The sequence below is a fragment of the Saxophila tyrrhenica genome (genome assembly GCF_035928015.1).
Source record: "Saxophila tyrrhenica strain CCFEE 5935 chromosome Unknown scaffold_14, whole genome shotgun sequence".
Taxonomy (NCBI): Eukaryota; Fungi; Ascomycota; class Dothideomycetes; order Mycosphaerellales; family Extremaceae; genus Saxophila; species Saxophila tyrrhenica.
Genome location: NW_027041746.1, coordinates 173379 through 192114, shown reverse-complemented (window position 1 = coordinate 192114; position 18736 = coordinate 173379). Strand labels below are relative to the sequence as shown.

The following is an 18736-nucleotide window of genomic DNA, read 5'->3' as shown; positions in this document are numbered from 1 at the left end:
AGGGGTAGGGAGAGCTTGCATTGCCTTGGCTTCGCCGTTGGACCAGGACTATTGTCTTCTAACTTCCGCGATCGTGGGTATGCAAAATGAGTGGCTTTCGATTTGATAGAATGGATTAAGGAAAGCAACATGAAGTCTGGAAGCAGTTCTAAGCTTGACACGTGACAGCTCCTTGCAGGAAGAGAATTCACCCGACTTGGCAGGTGCCGGTTCTGGCAGCCGAATGCTCTCCGACGTCGCCCACTTCCGCTGTTGACACCTCTCACACCCCACTGCTGATCGTATGGCGGGGCAAGGCCGGCAATGGGGCAGCGAAATGGGAACCGACGTGATTTGCCAGGACGATGAAGCTCGCCAGCCGCGTCTTCCAGCGCCCGACCAAAGTGCCGTGATTGTCAGGATGACTTGAGAATTACTTGTGTGAGGTATACCGGGGAGAGTATAACTGTTCCTCTCTCCTACATCTCGTCTTCTACAGCTCTGCTATTTGCCTTTCATAATATCAATCAAGCGAGAAAGAACGAGAGACCTCTTCAATACATCTCCATAACCCGAATAACACTTCTTACGACCAACCGCCAACATGGGCTCAACACCCAAGTACGACCCAAACTTCACCCAGCATGTCATCGACACCTGCGGCCCCAACACCAGCCCGCGCATGAAGACCATCTTCGGCGCCATGATGCGACACCTCCACGACTTTGCGCGAGAAGTTGACCTCACTCCCGAAGAATGGCTGGCTGGTGTCAAGTTCCTGAACGAGACGGGCAAGATCTGGGCAGAGTCGGACGGCAAGCGGAATGAGATGCACAGATTATCCGATATTACGGGTCTGGAGTCTCTAGTCACAGAGATCGCCAACTACGTCCAAACCGAAGACCCGAACTACACGCCCACCTCTGCCGCTATTCTTGGCCCATTCTGGTCGCCGAATGCAACATGGAGAGAGCTGGGTGACAGCGTGATTCAAGACCCTCACGAGGGCGTGGTGACATACATGCACGGTGTGATCCGGGATCTGTCAACGCACAAGCCTATCCCAGGCGTGACGTTCGACTTCTGGCAGGCTAGCAGCAACGGCAAGTACGATTTCCAGGACCCAGACAATCAGAGCGACAACAACTTGCGTGGGAAGTTCAAGACGGATGAGAACGGCGAGTACCGTCTTTACTGCCTTCGACCAACTGCCTACTCTCTTCCAACCGATGGTCCCTCCTTCCAGCTCCTAAACGCATTGGACAGACACCCAATGCGGCCAGCGCATATCCACTTGATGGTGAGCTTCTACCCCTCTCTACTTCACGCTCAAGATCGATGCTGATTGTAGAGTGCACAGATCACAAAAGACAACTACAAGCCAGTAATCACGCAAATCTACCCCAAAGACGACCCCTGGCTCTCTACCGACACCGTCTTCGCCGTCAAGGACGATTTGGTCGTCGACTTCAACCCCGTTGGCAAGATCCCCGACAGCATGAAAGAGCACACCGGACCCGGCGGGAAGGCGACGAAGGAATTGGAGTTGAATATCGTCTTGGCGCCGCTCGGGGTGGCTGGGCACTCGGACCCGGAGCCTAAATCGTAGGAGACGAATACGGCGAGGACGAGGAATGGAATTGACATTTAGCGTTATTGTAGTTGTTGATACTTGATCGTACATATCACGACATTTCACCAATCTGCTTCCAACTACTTGCACCCACAATCATCACTCGCCGGCTTCTCCCCACCTCCTCCAAACGCCAGCCGACTCAACCCATCCACCACCACCCTCACCCCTTCCTTCCCCGCCTGCACCTGACTCGGCGTACTCGAATAGCTAGCCGGAACATCCAACGCCGGATTCCTATCGAAGAAATTCCGCGGCCGCAACAACACCCCCATGCCCTCCGCCGGCATAATCGGATAATCCTCCGGACTCGGAAAATGCACCACCCCGAACGTATGCCAGACCACTACATCCGTGTTCTCGATCCCGCCCTCCGGATCCGCTGCGATCCACGCCGGTATCCCCTGTGAAGGCGTGCCGGAGGTCTGCGGGACGTGACGGCCGGCAGGGTGGAGTTGGGTGTCTGACTGGCGGGTGACGTGGAGGGCGTGGCGGGCGAAGCCGGCGCGGTTGTAGACGAGGCTGTGCTTTTTGGGGAGAAGAGGGGGGATGTCGCGGGATACTAGTTTGTAGGAGACGGGTTTGTGGGAGTGGGGGTTTAGTTTGTTGGGGTTGGAGAAGTCCCAGGTGCGGGAGGTGCTGGCGTCGTAGTCGGACATTCCGGTGGACCTGGGATGGCGGAAGAGAGAGGTTAGAGAGGGTTTTGTGGGGGAGAGGGGTATGGGGACATACATGGTTTTCAACGCTGTCTTCTTAGCGTAGAAAGCGTTGCCGTACGGATTCTGCTCGCTCCCAGGTTCGCCGTCGCCACGTGTTGCGTCGACTTCGAAGACCGTGTTCTGCGGCCCGTCGATATTCGGATCTAATCGCAAGCAGAACAGATGCTGATGGTTGTGCGCGTTCACTCCTGGATACACCTCAGTTCCCCAAGGGGCAGCGTCCTCCCCTGGCGCCAATGCGTAAGTGTTCAGAATGCCAGTCAGTTTGATGTCCAGCTGTATAACACCATCCTGATGTAAGATCCAATAGACACAATATTCGTAGTTGGCAGCTGTGAAGACATGGCTGATGATCATTTTTCGGCCGCGTGTCACGGTGCACGAGTCGTCGCGGAAGTCGGTGTGCTTAAACAGAATCCCTGCATCTTCTTCATGAAGACAGATGGCGTTCTTGATCGTCTGTGGCTCGCCTGCCTTGTTCACAAAAGCGGCGTCGAGGTAGTGAATCGCGCCTTTGCAGTCGCAGCCCAGGGCAAGGGAGTTCGTCATGTAGCCGCCGCCGTACTCGCCAAGATCAAAAGCGTGCTTGCGCTGGTGAGGATGCTCTGGGTTGCCGTAGGGCACGACCATTTCTGCCAGAGACATGCGCCAGAAGACGGGCCGGATGTTGCCTTTGTCATTGAAAGTGACGTTGGACAGGACGATGCCTTCGCGGTAGTTGAAGCCGATGTGGACGCTCCAGTTCTGCCATTTCAGAGTGCGGCCGTCGAGCTTGAAGGAGACGCCTTCTGGTTGTGTGATATTGAGTGGTTTGAGATCGTCTCTGACGCCGCCCTCTTTCTTGATAGCTTCGGCGTGGTAGTTGATCGGCGGGGCGGTGTTGAGCGGTCTTCGAGTCTTCGGTACGTCGATGTGTACGATCTGCTGGGTATCTGCGTTGTAGATCGGGCAGAAGTCGAGCGGATACGTGTATTGAGAGTCATCGGGATGCGGTCTGTAATACATCAACGCCTGCTGGAGCCGCACTTTCGAGCCAAAGCGTTCATCGTAGCCTATGGTCCAAGGATCACAGTACACCTTGTGCATTTCCTCTGGCGGTATACCCAAGATACCGCATTGTTCTATGACCTTGGGGTCCTTCCTGGCCACCGTCTCGACGATCTGCAGGTCTTCCATAGTGATGAGCGGCTGAACACCCTCTGTGAGCTCCCACTGCACAATCCGACCCTCTGTCAAGTCCACCAGGCCGTCGAACACCCTGCTGCCCCGTCCGATGCAGACGACATCCGCGATTCTATGTGGCTTGGGAGTGTATTCTGAATCGGCCACCCATCGCATCATCTCCGCCTTCTTCGGTTCTTCGAGGGATACTGCGTTGAAGTGTACATCGTTGTGCTCGCGCCGGACGATCTCGACTGCTGCTGCGATTTCGTCTGTTGACAGAGGATCGAAGGGGTGGTGCTCCGCGACTTGGCCAGTGAGATGGGATGCCATCTGCTGGAGGCGTTCGAGGACCATCTTAAATCGTGGTATAAGAGTAATTGGATGACAAGGAGGATGGCGAGACAGGATGAAAAGATGTGTATACTACCGTTGACTTACTCCACCATGGACCGCGTCGAGAATAGCTCATAGTTCGCGTGGTTGTGCTTCTCGAGCCCCTCATGCAGGCTGGCGATAAGGTAGCAGATAGGCGAGCTCTGCTGCAAGCAGTTTGGTGACCTAACGAAGGTGATGCCCTGGAAGCTTTGCATTTCCACAGACATGGAACGCAGACGGCGCATGGGTATCGCCGCTGGACGGTCAATATGGTATAGAAGTCTGGAAGAAACGTGAAGGTTGTCTAGGATGGTGCTCACGTCTCGACCTGTTCAGGCACCAAGGCAACACAGCTGAATATCACGTGATGAAGTGAATGTTGCGGAACAACACGGACGTCGAGGCTGTTCAATCCGCTTTTTCGACATTGGTATTCCATTATCTTCCCGGCAGGCCGGCATCCGGACGGATCATCACTCGCATGATCAAGTTGTTCATCATATCCGCCCCATCGGGAAGGCACATGTAAGTCGGAGAGGTCGAGCTCAAGAAGCTACCCTCTCCACCTCTACCACCCCATCTCGTCTTCCAACTCCATCTTATTTTCAACTACCACCACCACCACCATGAAGATCCTCCTCTGCGGCGCGACCGGCTTCATCGGCGCCGAAACCCTCGACCAATGCCTCAAACACAACTACATCCAACACATCTACTGCCTCACCCGCCACGAACTGCCCACCAAATACTCCACCCACGCCAAAGTCACCCAGCTCGTCCACGAAGACTTCTCCCAGTACCCGGAGTCTTTACTCGATAAGCTCTCCGCCTACAAGATCGAGGGCTGTATCTGGTGTTTAGGCGGGAGGAGTATGGCGAGCTTCAAGAATAAAGAAGAGGCCGAGACGGTGGGGATACATTATCCGATCCAAGCCGCGAATGCGTTTGCGACGAGGTTGGCGACGAAGCTGGATCCGGATAAGCCGCCGATGAAGCAGAAGTATCCGTTCAGGTTCGTGTTCGTGAGCGGGTGGGGCGCGGAGCAGGATCAGTTCCGGAGTCTGTGGATGTGGAATGATAGTCGGAAGATCAAGGGGGCGGCGGAGAAGGGGGTGTTTGATGTGGCGGATACTTCGGAGGAGATCAAGGGGAAGAGGTGTTTTGAGGCGATTGCGCTGAGGCCGGGGACGGTTTTGACGGGAGGAGATGCGACGACGACGTTGTTGAGCGAGGCGGTCGTGCCGTGTATTGCTGTGGATCGGTTGGCAAAGTGCGCGATTAAGATGGTGTTGGAGGGGACGGGGTATCCGGAGAAGAGGGTGTTGGAGAATGGGGAGTGTTTGGGGCCTGATTGGGCGATGATAAATAGTCTGAGGGTTTGAAGTGGCGAGCGAGCGGAGGGAGGGAGGTAGAAAGAAGGAGTGTTCTGATGTCAATCAACCGCTACGCCAACGCCTGGTCCACCGATCCGCAGATACTGCTTCGCTTCATGTTACTTCCTCACGCAAGTCCATCCTTGATCCTGAGAAAGCCTCGACCGCAAACAACCATCGATGCTGAATCGACTCCTCCAGCCCCAACACGCCGTCATCAACTCGCATTCAGAACACCTCACGAGAACCGCCCGCCTAGAACTCCATCGCCGCATCCCCGAACTCACTGACGTCGCTGTCATCACCCGCCACCGACTCCGTCTTAATGCTCCCTCCGACCTCATCGGCCTTGGCCTCCGAGTGCCCGTTGACACGCGGTGTCTGGTTCTCAGCTTCGTCGTCACCCTCGTCGTCGGAGCCGAAGGAGTACTTTGGGGTGGCGGACTTCTTACGAAGAGACCTGGAAGAGGCGCGCTCAGGCTTGCTGTTGAGTTCGGGCTCCGTGTCGTCTTCCTCGCTCATGGCGACGGCCTTGCGTTTGTTGCCTGTGGCGTGGGAGGGTCAGTCATGCACTAAAAGAACGAGAGGGAGGGTTGTGTCAGGGTTAACTTACTACCGGGAGTTTTGACCGCCTTCGGCGTCTTAGGCGTACGTGGCTTCGACGGCGTGGTGGGAGCTTTCTTGCCACCGGTCCTACTGACCCCATGGGCCTTGCGGAGCTTGGTGAAGCGCTGGTCGAGGGCGCCGTTGGTCGGTGCGTCACCTGTTGTAATTTGTGATCAGTCGGGAGTGTGCAGGTGGCGGTAGTAAAGGAGTCAAAGACGTACCGTAGAGTTCCTGCCATTTCGCCGATGCAGCCTTGGTGTCGATTTTTTGGGAAGTGATGATGGCGAGGACGAGCTTCTCGCTTTTCTCGGCGGTCCACGTCTCTGGCATGGTTGCTGGTTGGATGAGATGTTGTTGGTAGGATGCTTGAAGTGAGGGTCAGTGATGTCGGATGTGTTGGGAGGCGGATGAAGTGCTGTGAAGCGGCCGTGAAGTCGAAGGAAGAGGTCAGGACTCTCGAATGAACTGCCGATGATGACGATGCAAAATCATGAGGATGAAGGAATGCAAGAATACTCACAGGCGGTGAAAGCATCCAAGTGAACCGCTGAGGGCTGTTGAATGAAAGTGGTGTATTGTGAAAATCTGTCGGAGGTGCAAGATTGAAGATGTTGAGCCAGTTTGAGGACGACCGCGCTGAGCATATGACAAGGACCGGGGAGATTGCTGCCTGTTGTGAAGTGAGGTTGGACATACGTTGCTAGGTGTCGGGGGTGGTCGAGCGGTGTTCTGCGGTGGAAATGAAAAGGAATATGACACATTCGATGTGGCTGTGGTTCATAGCACTGATGGTATCACGATCTGCGAAACACTGCTCTACTGCTTCTTCGATACGCCTCCTACCACGCACATCTTGCCATCGTCTACGAGAGTCGCCCTGTCACTATTGCGTGCTCGCGGAGTCGCGAAGGCGCACGCGGATCCTGGTAAGAGCGTGCATATTGCACGTCGCACAACGTCAAGCCACAGTTCGCCCACCAACTTCCACGGATCAGCACGAAACTGAGCAGTCATTTTGTGCCTTCCGGAAGCTACGTCTTTTATTGAGAGCGATAGGGAGCGAGCAGCGATGCATTTGCGGGCTTGTAGTATTCACAAACTTAGAGGAGGAGGCACATTTCGTTTTCGAGCATACAACACCTTCAGAGACGCTGGAAGAGCATAGAACCATATCTTTTCATTGACTGCCATCCTCGAGGATCACGCCCTATCATAGTCCAGCTTCTCTCGTCCGAGAACTCCTATTCCATCTCCCGAATGACTTCAACGTCCATCCCCACTCATCTCAGCACCAGACCGGTCTCTCCCAGACTAAAAGTACGACCGGTCAAGATCTCCAAACCCACCCTGACCACCGCAACCTCCTTGCCCGAGACCCATCGGATCATTCATGTCAAAGTCGTCGAAGCCGAAGTCGTCGCTCGCCACCGGTGTGTCGACAGCCGCTCCTCCGGAGCTGCTGCCGCCCTCGCCACCCGACGACTCCTTCTTGATTGGCTTCTTCTTCGATGGTGTGGTCTTGGAGACTCGGCCGTTGGTTACGGCTGGTAGGTAGTCAGCATGTGAGTAGTCAGCCGGGAAAGGGGTGTCAAGGACGTACTTTCGAGAGCGCTCTTCTTAGGCGTCTGGTTCTACTTCTTGGGCGTAGAGGCCGTGGACTTGGAGCGGGATGGCGTGACGACGGCGTTGGGGTCAGCTTCGGACTTGAGAGCTTCGGCGTCCTTCTTGATCTTGCGGAGTCGATTCTCGAGGGCTAAAGCACAGATGGGCAAAAGGGTCAGCAAGTGTCTTTGAACTGGGAATAGCGGGCATAACTTACTGTCGTACGTGGTACCGTAGTAGGCTGCGGCTGCCCTCAGGTCGATCTAAGGATCGTGAGTGAGTGATGGTCAGTGAGACGGGAGTGAGGAGGACGAACCTTGACGCCGGTGGCGTAGCTGTCGAAACATTAGCATGAAGTGTGGCAGGAGGCAAGAATGAAGCTTACATGCTGGCGACGAGACGCTGCCATGCTGGAACGCTGTCCCAGTCTACGGTTCCTTTGCCCATAATGAAGGTTGTTTGAATAGAGATGTGGAAGTCGAGAGAATGTCGAGATGATGTGCTGAAGTTGGAGAAGAGTGTTGGAATCAGTCAAGAGTTGTGGGTGTAGAGGAGAAAGACAAAGATCAAGACGTGATGAAGTTTGATGAAGTGACGTTGCCCTTCGTAACCACCAGCAGTGCTGCCTGAATGAATGAAGCGAGCATGTGAAGATAATTCTTGAGAAGAGGAACAGGATTCTGATGTGGCTTGTCGTCTCCGTCTGTTACCTGTCTATTTCTCGAGCCGGCACCTGGTCAATCGTCGATCTGGAGACTGCACGTTGTTCAACGCTCTTCCACCTACATCGACTCGCCATGGGAAGACTCAGCAGAACGACATGTCTTCTCGCGTCCTAGCTGTGAGCACTCTACACCATCCTCGTCCCGCAGGGCGTGCATCGGGAGAGGCGCTCCACGGGTTACACAGCGTAGGACCTGCATCTGGAGCGATCGGGCACCGGAGATGCGGTTGATGAGATATGGAGTCGGCGATTGACATATCAGCTTCGACACAAGCTTCGATTGAGCAGTGCCAGGCACAACAAGAGTGCTCTGAGAGAGACGTAGACGAAGGAGAGTGGAAGAGATGGAAGGAGTGAAGTTGATTCCTCTCCGTAATACCGCAGTAGTTCTGAGACTTTGCACGGTACTTATGATCATGGACAATAGTCGCTCATAGAGGAAGTCTTTTCTCTCCTCCGTCGCAGTCTCGCTCAACGTCCGATCATCCTCGTAGCGAATGTCCAAGGTCCATAGCATGTCGCTGACCAAGCATCAAGAGCCAGCGACTGTCATATGCGGTGATTTTGGCATCGAGCAGTCCATTTGCATAAGGTGGAATGCAGTATGAGAACCAAAGAAAGGTCCACGTCCACCCAAAAACTCTTTCAAAAGTCGTCAGTTGATCGTTCTCGGAGCGTTCAGAGTACTTCCGCCAGCACCATCTGACCAAGTCTTCGATTGTGATAACGAGAGGCTGCAGCATGAAGAAGCGAAGCTCGCCTACATCCCGTCTGGCTGCAACGAAAATATCCCATTCGTGGAAGACCTTGGCATGAGTTCAGTCGACGGCAAGTTCCCGTGCATTGGGTGGATCGTACCGTGCTTATCGCGAACGCCAAATAGAGCTGAAAATACTTCGAGGAAAGAGTGCCTTTCTTGATGCCGAGGAGTCTCCTCAACCGAAGAGCTGGTTGCTGGAAAGTCTGCGAGATGTCAGTCGCGCTGAGAAGCGGCTGCCATCTATACAGGCCTTACCCTGCGCATGAGCTGATGCCAGACAACACTTGAGTCACTGTTAGGATTACGAAAATGCCTTTACGTTGATGCCGAGCTTACCTCCAGGCCTGTCTCACGCTCCACATCTCCTTCAGCGGACCGAAGAATGGCGGCCATTCCCATTGCTCAAAAACACCGGCAGCTACGGTCACTGCTGCGCCTATATTGGTGAGCATGTTCATACTGTGCCACGTATTAGCAGCAGAGAGCCAGCCGACAGCAACATCCAGTAGCCTCTGCTGGACTTTCGTCTCTGCACTGCTTCTTGAGATCATTGCGGCTCCCAAAAGATAGACAGTCAGGCTCTTCTTCACAAGCGCAGGGATTGCCAGGAGTAAGCGTCTACGGACGTAAGCCCACTTCTCCAGGTGAGCATCGGTACAGGCAGGGACGTTCTTGACTTGCTGGATCATACGGTCAGTAACTTACTCGATAAAGCAGTTCCGTAATATCGTCAAAACTATGTTTGACACGACTTACCCAGTTCCAGCCAATACCTCTCCCATACAGGCTGAGTCGAAGAGCTAGCTTGAAGCGTGCCCAGAGCGAAACACGCTTGTCATCGATACTTGCGCCCTCCGCTTCGGCATCTGTTTCACTCGCTCGACCGTCTATTGCGAGCACTTTAGACGGACCGATCCAGCGGGGCGCCTCCTCTGTGCTAGACTGAAGCACAAGAAAGTCCAGGGACACCGCTAGGCTGGCGAAGAACTGGCTTGCTGAGTTGTAGTCATCGAGGGCAGAGCCTGCTGTAAAGTACGGCCGGGATAGTGTGATGCCGAGGAGTAGAGGGAATGTCGTAATGACCCTGCCATGCTTCGTTGGGAATAGCCATGGTATGATCGTGAGTAATTGTGCCGTTGGACCAAGTAGTGCCGGAAGTGGTCTTCGCAGACCTATGGGAGGATAGAAAGAGGCGAGGTAGTCCATCGTTCTATTCTTACTGGAAGTGGAATATGGGAAGCTACGTCAATTTGAACAGTGCCTCATGTGCTGGCCGGGTCAAGATTGGAGGAGCGGGCTCGTCGGGGAGTGTTGTCGAAGATAGACCAGATGAGGCAGGAGGTTGGTCCAGAAGCACTCCGCGTAGGATTGCACAAGTAGTTGCATAGATCCCTGTTTGCCCATTTAGCCCAATCCTTCGTTCATGCGGACGCTCGCACCCTTCGTTCCTCCCGTCGTGATCTAATAAGCTCCAATCCCTCGCAAGCTACCTTCTGACCTTGCGAAATATCGCCATCAGACCCCATCACCCTACATCCTACGGAACACCCCTTCCATGGCACTACGACGCGTTGCTCTTGTTGGCGTAAGTAGCATCCTCTATCCTTCATGGAGCTTGCATGTTGATCAATACGTAGGCTGCTGGGTCATTAGGCCCATACATCCTCAGGGAACTTCAGCAAAGCAATTCGTTCAGCGTGACTGTAGTGACGCGCAAGGGATCACGGTCGTTGGGCGAAAACAGCGCCTCCATCGTCACTGTGCCGAAAGAATACCCAGAAGATACGATGGTCGAAACGTTCAGAGGCCACGATGCTGTTATACTATGTTCGAAAAGTTAAAACATCGCAAGATAGTACCATGCTGACTGACCCGGGACGGGACCCCCAGGCATTCCAGCAGCTTCACAAGACCATATCAAGCTGATTCGAGCATCAATCGCCGGAGGCGTGAAAAGGACAATACTCTCTACGTTCGGCAATCATGGCGAGAACCAAGCTGCGCGAGACACCTTTCCAATTGCCAATCACATTCACGACACGATTCAACAATGTCGATCTTTGGAACAGCCCGGTTGGTCATGGTCTTCGATTGCTTGTGGGCTCTTCCTCGACTAGTAAGGCCAATCGCACGCTGCCGGGTGAAGCATCACTCTAACACCTGTTAGTTGTTTACAGGTGGGCTTGCTTGGGGTATCTGTGAAAGACAAGACAGCTTGCCTCTGGGATGATGGCGAGGTGGTCTTTACTGCGACTGCGAGGGAGCACATCGCCATTGCAGTCCGAAACACACTCCTCAAGCCGGCCGAGACAGCAAACAGCGTCCTGCATATCTCATCCGTCGAGTGTTCCCTGAGTGACATTCTCGCGACAGCCAAGAAGATCTCCGGGAGTGAAGACTGGACGGTAACATATGGCGACTCTGCCGAACAGATTGCACAAGCGAAGCACGATAGACAGCACGGTAAGACAGTTGGATCGCGCATGATGGCATTGGGGCGTTTGGCGCTGTTGGTCAACCTTCGCGAAGAGTGCGAGCCGAACTTCAAGAGGCGAGGCGTACTTGACAATGAGGTGCTCGGTGTACCTGAGCTACCTTTCGAAGTTGTGCTACGCCAAGCATTCGCTGAGGAAAGAAGTGATCAAATTGACTATGTAATCTGAATAAGACTGTCTGCTGAGAAGTCCATCGTGTGTAGGCACGATATCTTCATCTACAGAAGCTGCCGTCTCGAAGCTTCTCCAGCACTTCTTCTGCCACGGGCTCCTGCGGCTGTCCAAAGATACCAAGACTTGTCGGCGCTTGTATAATGCGGTCAGCAGTCACAACATACGCTCTTCGGAAGACTGATGCTCGTACCAGGATACCCAAAAGTGTCAAGGTCCCATCCGTTGGCCCAGATAAGCATGTTGATCTTCTTCGTCCTCATACACGGACCCAAAGCCCTCAGAACGCGGCACGGCCATTGCTTTGATGAATTGGTCGCGTCAGCTTGACGAATGATTGGGACACGCTAGTTGGGAGAATAGGATGTGGGCATATCTTGTATTGACGGTGCAAGTGAGTTGACTCCCATGCTTGCGCGGTTATAAAAATTCCCGACGCTGAATATGCCAACCCTACAGACCATGCTACCATTGTGCACAATCCATATGCGGATGCTCTCGGCCGGATTCTGCGAGAAGTAATCGATAAAGACTTAAAGTGACAGAGATGGAGAAGCGTAGGGAACAGTAACATAGGAATTCCATTGACCGATAGATGGTCACCATGACAGCTCCTTTGCAGTACTCGAGGGGTCACAGTCGAGCTTGCTGCAGAAATCCACGTCCTCCTTCGTCGTCTCCGAGAGCGTTTGTTCTGGTGCTGCCGATGAGATGATCGTCTGTGCGGCTTCCTCACGCCGGCGATGCTCCATGATAAGCTTGCGAGTAAGTTGCTGGAAGTATCGCGGGCCCTAAAACGTGTCAACCTTGGACCATGTGGCCAGAGTGGAATATTACCCTACCTTTTCCACTCTATGATGCAGTTCGCCGGTAGTGAAGATCTCAGCCTCAAGGTTCTTCTGGACACCGTTGCAAAGATCCTTGTCCTCCTCAAGGATAGCTTTCACAAAGTTGTTGATGCCATGAAATTGCTCATCACTGGCGTTCTTGTGGCGATACACCTCGTATTCTATCTTGACTTGGCGTTCAGATACTGGCGTGCACCGGATGACGTACATCATGTTCGCCCTTTCAGACGAAGTCAGTATCAAGCCCTTCTTGTGCGAGCTTTTCGAAGGGTGCTTACGAGACCGTCGTGGCAGAGAACGGGTAGCAGAAAGTTGTGCAGACCTGTGTCTCGGCAGATTCATTGATCCTTTCTTCCTCGATTGGAAAATGCTGAATCGAATATCCAGAGAGATTCACATAGTACCCCGCGAAGTCAATGGCGCTGAGCGCAGAGTGGGCAGTGGAGCAGTGGTAGCACTATACCGACTTCATCAATAATCAATCCCCCGAGAATACACGCACTTTGGAACATACCTCATTGTAGTTGTCAGCAAACACTTTCCAGTTGAAGTCGCCTACAATATGCCATTGGTGGTCGAAGGTGTAGTCGTCCATGTTGAAGTAGCTCAACCTAGGCTGCACATCGAACGAAGCGAAGTCTTCGTCCCATGCTACTTTCGGCTTCTCCCTCGAATCGAAATTCACCCAGATGTATCCCATGCGATCGACATGTACATGGATACTGAACAGACCATTTGACGTCTTGTCGAACGAAGGATAGTCCTGATAGTTGGGAGCTTTGGCTAGATGTCCGTCGAAGCCGTACGTCCAACCTGAACACGACAAATAAAGTCAGGATGGGACACACGATCTCACTCTTGGGACATACCGTGATATCTGCAGGACAGGACCTGCAGCTTTCCAGAGTCCTTGAGTACTAGAGGCGAGGCTCGATGGCGACAGACGTTGTGATGTGCAAATATCTCGCCTTGCCGACTGCGAATGAGGAAGAATGAGTAGCCAGCTACTGTCAAGTGTACGTATTCGCCAGCATCTTGGAGCCTTTTGGTGTGTGAGACCAGGAGCCATTTCTTTGTGAAGACGGCCCTACGTTCTAATTCGAACATGGCTGGCGACCGATACCATGATGCCGGCAAAGCACTGACGGGAGATCCATCTTCGCTATCTGTCATTTTTGTTGGCATGGTGTTGGCACAAATCCGCAAGAGATGGGTGATCGCGTGGCGTCCGCTGTTTGGTGGCGAGGTGCGAGATGGGCAAAGGCATTCAGCTCGAAGGAGAGACTGCGGCTTTCTTGTATCCGGCTTTCTTGTGTTGGAAGTCGTGCTCACCCTGATTCCACACTTGCCATCCTGGCCTGCCCACCCTGCTCATCCTCCGACTCCTCCTTCCAGCTCATCCGTCTTGCTTCATCCTACTTCATCCTGCTTCCGCTGAGTAGCCATCAGCTTCGATCAAGCGACCCGCCCGCATCTCCATCCCCGGTCTCTTGTTCTCCAAATGGTTGACTCCCGCAAAGTCTCCAGCAGAACAAACACCATGTCAAGCTCACAAACCAGAAGTCAGGAACGCCGGCGGCTTGTCGTTCATAGCAGAATAAACTTTGTGGGTACCCTTCTCATCGTAGACCCAAGGATTCAACCTGCAGAGCGGATGAAGATAACGGTTCCTTTAGGAATAGCATCCAAAATCCTTTAGCAACCATAGCATAGCCTATAGGTGCAATCCACGATTCGCCTGCGTGCCACCATGAGTTAGAGATCCAGGACCGGGCCCCTTGCACTACGCGCCGCTATTGTAGATGGAAGAGTGTGGTAGAGAAAATAAGAGTAAGGTTGACTCTTCGTCCTGTTAGCGCCGTAGCTTTCAGACCACACCGGGAACTTGTGATCATGACATGATTTGCCTAACGACCAAGCAAAGAAGTGAAGCTATTCTCCTTTCGCTCCTCCATCGCAGCCTCAATTGCCGTTAATCACAGCAGTAGCATTTAGTGCATCCATCCTGAGACCTTATGTCTACACGCTATCCTCCGTATCCTCCTCCTTCTTCACCGTCTGCTTCACAACTTGCTTCTTGGTCGGAGACTCCCCCTCAACCTCCTCATCGTCCTCGCCGTTGGCATCATTCTTCTTACGCTTCCCGCCCGACTTGCCTGGCGTCTCGTTCTGGGCCAACTTGCCTGGCTTGCGAGGAGTGCCGACCGAAGCTGAAGCGGTAGAGGAAGCGGTTGGGTTGCCGAATTGAGCCTATCGTTCAATTATTAGCCGTCAGCTCAAGTCATGCTCCGAGGATGCCGTGCTGGGTAGGTGCAGAAAGAAATGTTGAATACGTACCTCAGACTCTTTGCGCAACTTCTTGTAGTGCTGGCTGCTTCACATCAGTCTCCATGTTCTCTGCAGTGAACATGCACGGGAAACGCTTACCGGGTAGATTCTTTCGTGAAGCCCTCCCCCATCATGGCGGCGACTTGGTCCCAGTTCGGCGGGCTCGGCGATAGCTGGTGGATGATGGTGAGCAGGAACTTGCGATCGACCGCGTCGTTCCACGGTGAAGGCCTGTCCTCGTCAGTACGGATGTTGAAGATGAAACGATGCAGCAGTCTTACATGTTGACGGAATGGTCGTGTTGTTCAGATGGTTTGATGAGCTGGTAAAGAGGTCTGAGATTGTGTAGTGTTGAGAGAAAGGTGGTGGAAGGTGAAAAGTAGATGTAGCTTTCAGTGAGGTCGCAGCAAAAAGAGCATCACATGCCCATTGAACTTCACTGATCAGGCACTAAAGGATCACCTACTGTTATTAGGCGGTTCTCTGAAGAGTGTCAGGTAACACAAGCCTCAAGCCACGCTCGAGATACATATCACATTCCCGAGTCGCTGGGAACTGGAACCTGGCTTGCATCATCCACTTTATTCGGAAGAGATACGAGGGCTGCCAACCAAGCATGAACACGCGAGCACTTCAGACCGATCTCCCAGTACTATCGCACTCACAACGTTGCCGAGTAGTAAAGACTCATGAACCCTGGCCCGCCACAGTACTCCCGGTTATCACCACCACAAGTCATGATCCTGGACTCGTCGCAGGTCACCTGCTGGCCGCCGATGTTTCTCAAGATCCTATTGCATCGTTAGCACACGACTATACTCAGTAATTGACAACTGATTGCACTCACGTATCCCCACAATAACATTCCGTCCCATACTCCATCCCCGCGTAATGGAACCTCTTCCCAAGACAGAACTTCACGCACGACTCCTCCGTCAACTTCGGATCCGTCATGCTGGCGCCCTGTAAAGTACGTCCACCGCTATTGGGGTCAAGCAGGCATTGCTTCGACTGATATTTGCCGATGGATTTCTTGTTGACGGGCGGCACGTATCTGGGGTTGTTGTACACACTAAGCACGCTGGGACCGCCGCAGATTTCAGCACCCGCGCGGGGGCAGCGCTGGGAGCAGGTGTAGTTGTTGGGACTGCTGGTGGGGGTCAGGAGGGTGTTGCCGTTGGCGATGGCGTTGCCGCACCAGCCTGGTGAACGTTAGCGAGGGGATATGGACAGGTGAGGTGTGCGAATGTACTCACATTGGCTGGCAAACTCAAGTCCGTAGTACTGGAAACCCAGCCCGTTGTTGCCTTGCGTGCAGAAGTTGGCACAATACTCCAACGTCATGTTGTAGCTGGTCTGAGTAAAGGCACCCGTGAGAGCTCGCCCAGCAGGCTGATTGTCGGAGTAGCAGCCCTTGTAATTTGACGCAAAGGGTGCGGCATCTTGGTACGGCTGCGCATTGCCGGCCGTATTGGACATGTCACCCGTCTCCTTGAAGGTCGGGTCCGTGTTATTGTAGATGCTGATCACACTTAGGCCACCACAGAACTGCTGCGTGCCTTTTCCCAAGGTCATGGTGCCGCCGCAGTTCCAAGTGCACTGGTTCGAGCCGCTGATTGCTGTAGGATTGAGCTGATTGTCGCAGTGACACTCTTGCGCATACTCAAGACCACTGAGACGGTAGCCATTCTGCATGCAGTAGTTTTGACAGAACTCGACAGTCATTGCTGTGTAGTTCGTGGTCTGGAGGGCATTCAAGGCACGAATGCTGTTTGCGCTGTCGTTGTAGCAACCAAGATACTTCTGCTGAGGAAGACCGAAGTTCTGTCCGGGTAAGGGTACAGCTGTTGGTCGTGGAGTGGAGTCTTTCGTGCTGAAGATCTTCGGTTTCGGCACGCTTGCAGGGCAGTTCATCGAGCTGGCTGGAGCGACCTCGGGTCCTTCAGTGACCTCGACGCATCCTGGTAGGTGGTCCAGCAGGCCATGCACGGGCTCGTCGATCTGGGATGGCCGTTCGGGGCAGTTGAACGGGTAGCCATTCGTCTGACTTGCTTGAAGGGCAGGGCAGTATGAGATCTGACCGAAGTTGTCCGGCACCAAGCAATCTCGCACCGCTTGTGCAAGCACGCTGCTGTCCCATCCATTCTGGAAGTCGGCATGAAAGCCGTAGCCAGTTGGGTCGCCCTGCGAGAACACGAAACGTCCTTGAGGAGTCTGTCCCGACACTTGGGCTACCGCCCAGAGCGTCTCGATGAAGAGCGTCGGCAGCTGGATGGGGTGGTCAGGCGGGCAGATTCCATTGTCGATGTCGTTCAGATACGCGACGTGACTGTTGTCGGCCTTGTATAGTTCTTTACCATTCCAGCATGACTGGAAAGCGATCTGTGCACGCATGCCGTTGGCGCAGGTGGTGTTGAACATATGTCGGCCTTCCGGCAGGGGCGGTCCATCCGGCAGGCAGACAAAACTGATGCGGTCTGCGATTGGTCTGCCAGGGTACGTTGCGTTGCCCCATGTCATCGTCTCATTGTCGTAGCTTCGTGCTCCTTTGTCGCCGGTCAAAATCATGAAGCCTTTCGGGTAGGGTATGATCTTGTCTGCATTTGGGCCGCGAGCAAGATAGTAGACGACGCTGCCACTGTGCGGTACTTCAAGGAAGGTATTGTTCGGATACTGATAGTATAGGATAGGCGTCCAGTACGCCGACTTGTCTGCAGCGATCTCACATGATGTGCATTCGGAGTTTAGAAGGGTGTTGAAGGTTGCATTGACGCCGATGTCTGGACGAAGTTAGTACAGAGCCTCTTTATGAGCATCGCAACACCTACTTGAGCCTCCCACAATAGTGTGGGCATGAGCAGCGACAGCTCCTGGGTTGACCAAAGGATCGACTCGACCAGTGTGTATGATACCACAGTTCATGCGCCAGAACGCATCCACTCCTCCAAGAAATAATAACGCAACTGTGGCCGGAACGGTAACGAGCGACAGCATTTTGACGATCGAGCCGGGGTGACAGTCGGGAAGACGCAGAAGAGATCAAACGAATGGCATTCAGCTGGCTGATATGGGCCTGTCAAAGGCGCTGAACTGTAAGATTTTTTGTAGATCGTCCTTTCAGTCCTGTCCGCATGGCCAGATTCCAGAGATACTGCCTGGCCAAAACAACACCGCGTCGGCCGCTTCGGTGTGGTGGCGTATCCGGGGGCGCACGTTGTGGGAGAGCTCGTGGTTCCACGTGGTCGAAGGTTGAAAGAAAGGAAATGAAAGAGTGACTGACAAGGCCTCCGTCTTGTTGAGTCTGTACGTTCAAGCCGCGTCGTTCTTTGTTGGAGTAGCGAACGCGCCTGATGGGGCAGGAGAATAACAGAATGCACAAAGGAATGTTGATGTGAAACCTACTTTCGACTTCATCTCTGCTTTATTGGTGGTATGCGGTGATACCCATGCATCGCTCGAGACGAGACCGTACATTTGCGTTGGACAGAAAGATAGTGGAAGTGTTTGCGTGCTCTATCTGCTCCATTGACTTGGCAAGGTCCCGGATGCGCTCTAATGCCGGTCTTCTCGAGTTGCTGCGAATGCCAGCAGCACCTGCTCCAGCTCGAGCCTCGTGGGCTGGCTCTATGGTGGCTGTCCCGTGATGTCTTGTCGTCTGAACACCGCGGTGCCGCTGCCTCGATGCGTGCTTGTCGTGTGGTGCTCTAGAAGGGCATCTCCGCCTGCTGCTGCATTGCTGTCGACACCGATCGAGATATGGGAACTTGTCGAGCGTGAAGCAGTGCCATCGCAAGCATAGAGTCCAGGTCGAAGTTGGGTAGATGGGGTGTCACGTTGGTGGAAGAGAAGGAAGAATTGCCTTTGCTTTGGCCGAGGCGGCGGACCGGAGACTTTAAAGAGACAGCGCACGCTGATTGGTCGGAAATAACATGCCGCTAGCTGATGTCCCCTGATCTTGT

General features: G+C 53.7%; 10 protein-coding genes across 10 annotated transcripts; 3 read left to right on the top strand and 7 right to left on the bottom strand.

Moving 5' to 3' along the window:
* Window positions 1-583: 583 nt before the first annotated feature.
* LTR77_008379 (uncharacterized protein) lies at window positions 584-1588 on the top strand (the record flags this gene model as incomplete). Its single annotated transcript, XM_064805611.1, has 2 exons — window positions 584-1279; window positions 1340-1588. 2 exons carry the CDS (start codon window positions 584-586, stop codon window positions 1586-1588), a joined length of 945 nt encoding a protein of 314 aa, XP_064656071.1.
* A 104-nt stretch (window positions 1589-1692) lies between these two features.
* Window positions 1693-3849, bottom strand: AMO1 (peroxisomal copper amine oxidase; the record flags this gene model as incomplete). The annotated part of the gene is made up of 2 exons (XM_064805610.1): window positions 1693-2281; window positions 2345-3849. 2 exons carry the CDS (start codon window positions 3847-3849, stop codon window positions 1693-1695), a joined length of 2094 nt encoding a protein of 697 aa, XP_064656070.1.
* Window positions 3850-4496: 647 nt separating this feature from the next.
* On the top strand, window positions 4497-5252 carry LTR77_008377 (uncharacterized protein; the record flags this gene model as incomplete). Its single annotated transcript, XM_064805609.1, has 1 exon — window positions 4497-5252. The coding sequence occupies one exon, from the start codon at window positions 4497-4499 to the stop codon at window positions 5250-5252; it is 756 nt and encodes a 251-aa protein (XP_064656069.1).
* A 246-nt stretch (window positions 5253-5498) lies between these two features.
* Window positions 5499-6179, bottom strand: LTR77_008376 (uncharacterized protein; the record flags this gene model as incomplete). Its single annotated transcript, XM_064805608.1, has 3 exons — window positions 5499-5788; window positions 5857-6006; window positions 6071-6179. 3 exons carry the CDS (start codon window positions 6177-6179, stop codon window positions 5499-5501), a joined length of 549 nt encoding a protein of 182 aa, XP_064656068.1.
* Window positions 6180-7480: 1301 nt separating this feature from the next.
* LTR77_008375 (uncharacterized protein) lies at window positions 7481-7898 on the bottom strand (the record flags this gene model as incomplete). Its single annotated transcript, XM_064805607.1, has 4 exons — window positions 7481-7602; window positions 7669-7714; window positions 7768-7786; window positions 7837-7898. The coding sequence occupies 4 exons, from the start codon at window positions 7896-7898 to the stop codon at window positions 7481-7483; spliced, it is 249 nt and encodes an 82-aa protein (XP_064656067.1).
* A 759-nt stretch (window positions 7899-8657) lies between these two features.
* On the bottom strand, window positions 8658-10141 carry LTR77_008374 (uncharacterized protein; the record flags this gene model as incomplete). The annotated part of the gene is made up of 5 exons (XM_064805606.1): window positions 8658-8981; window positions 9034-9138; window positions 9191-9218; window positions 9272-9615; window positions 9692-10141. The coding sequence occupies 5 exons, from the start codon at window positions 10139-10141 to the stop codon at window positions 8658-8660; spliced, it is 1251 nt and encodes a 416-aa protein (XP_064656066.1).
* Window positions 10142-10985: 844 nt separating this feature from the next.
* Window positions 10986-11598, top strand: LTR77_008373 (uncharacterized protein; the record flags this gene model as incomplete). Its single annotated transcript, XM_064805605.1, has 2 exons — window positions 10986-11051; window positions 11113-11598. The coding sequence occupies 2 exons, from the start codon at window positions 10986-10988 to the stop codon at window positions 11596-11598; spliced, it is 552 nt and encodes a 183-aa protein (XP_064656065.1).
* A 602-nt stretch (window positions 11599-12200) lies between these two features.
* On the bottom strand, window positions 12201-13556 carry LTR77_008372 (uncharacterized protein; the record flags this gene model as incomplete). Its single annotated transcript, XM_064805604.1, has 5 exons — window positions 12201-12392; window positions 12444-12669; window positions 12728-12906; window positions 12964-13262; window positions 13319-13556. 5 exons carry the CDS (start codon window positions 13554-13556, stop codon window positions 12201-12203), a joined length of 1134 nt encoding a protein of 377 aa, XP_064656064.1.
* Window positions 13557-14468: 912 nt separating this feature from the next.
* Window positions 14469-14911, bottom strand: LTR77_008371 (uncharacterized protein; the record flags this gene model as incomplete). The annotated part of the gene is made up of 3 exons (XM_064805603.1): window positions 14469-14699; window positions 14787-14820; window positions 14877-14911. 3 exons carry the CDS (start codon window positions 14909-14911, stop codon window positions 14469-14471), a joined length of 300 nt encoding a protein of 99 aa, XP_064656063.1.
* A 527-nt stretch (window positions 14912-15438) lies between these two features.
* On the bottom strand, window positions 15439-17771 carry LTR77_008370 (uncharacterized protein; the record flags this gene model as incomplete). The annotated part of the gene is made up of 4 exons (XM_064805602.1): window positions 15439-15568; window positions 15625-15979; window positions 16034-17557; window positions 17606-17771. The coding sequence occupies 4 exons, from the start codon at window positions 17769-17771 to the stop codon at window positions 15439-15441; spliced, it is 2175 nt and encodes a 724-aa protein (XP_064656062.1).
* Window positions 17772-18736: the final 965 nt, after the last annotated feature.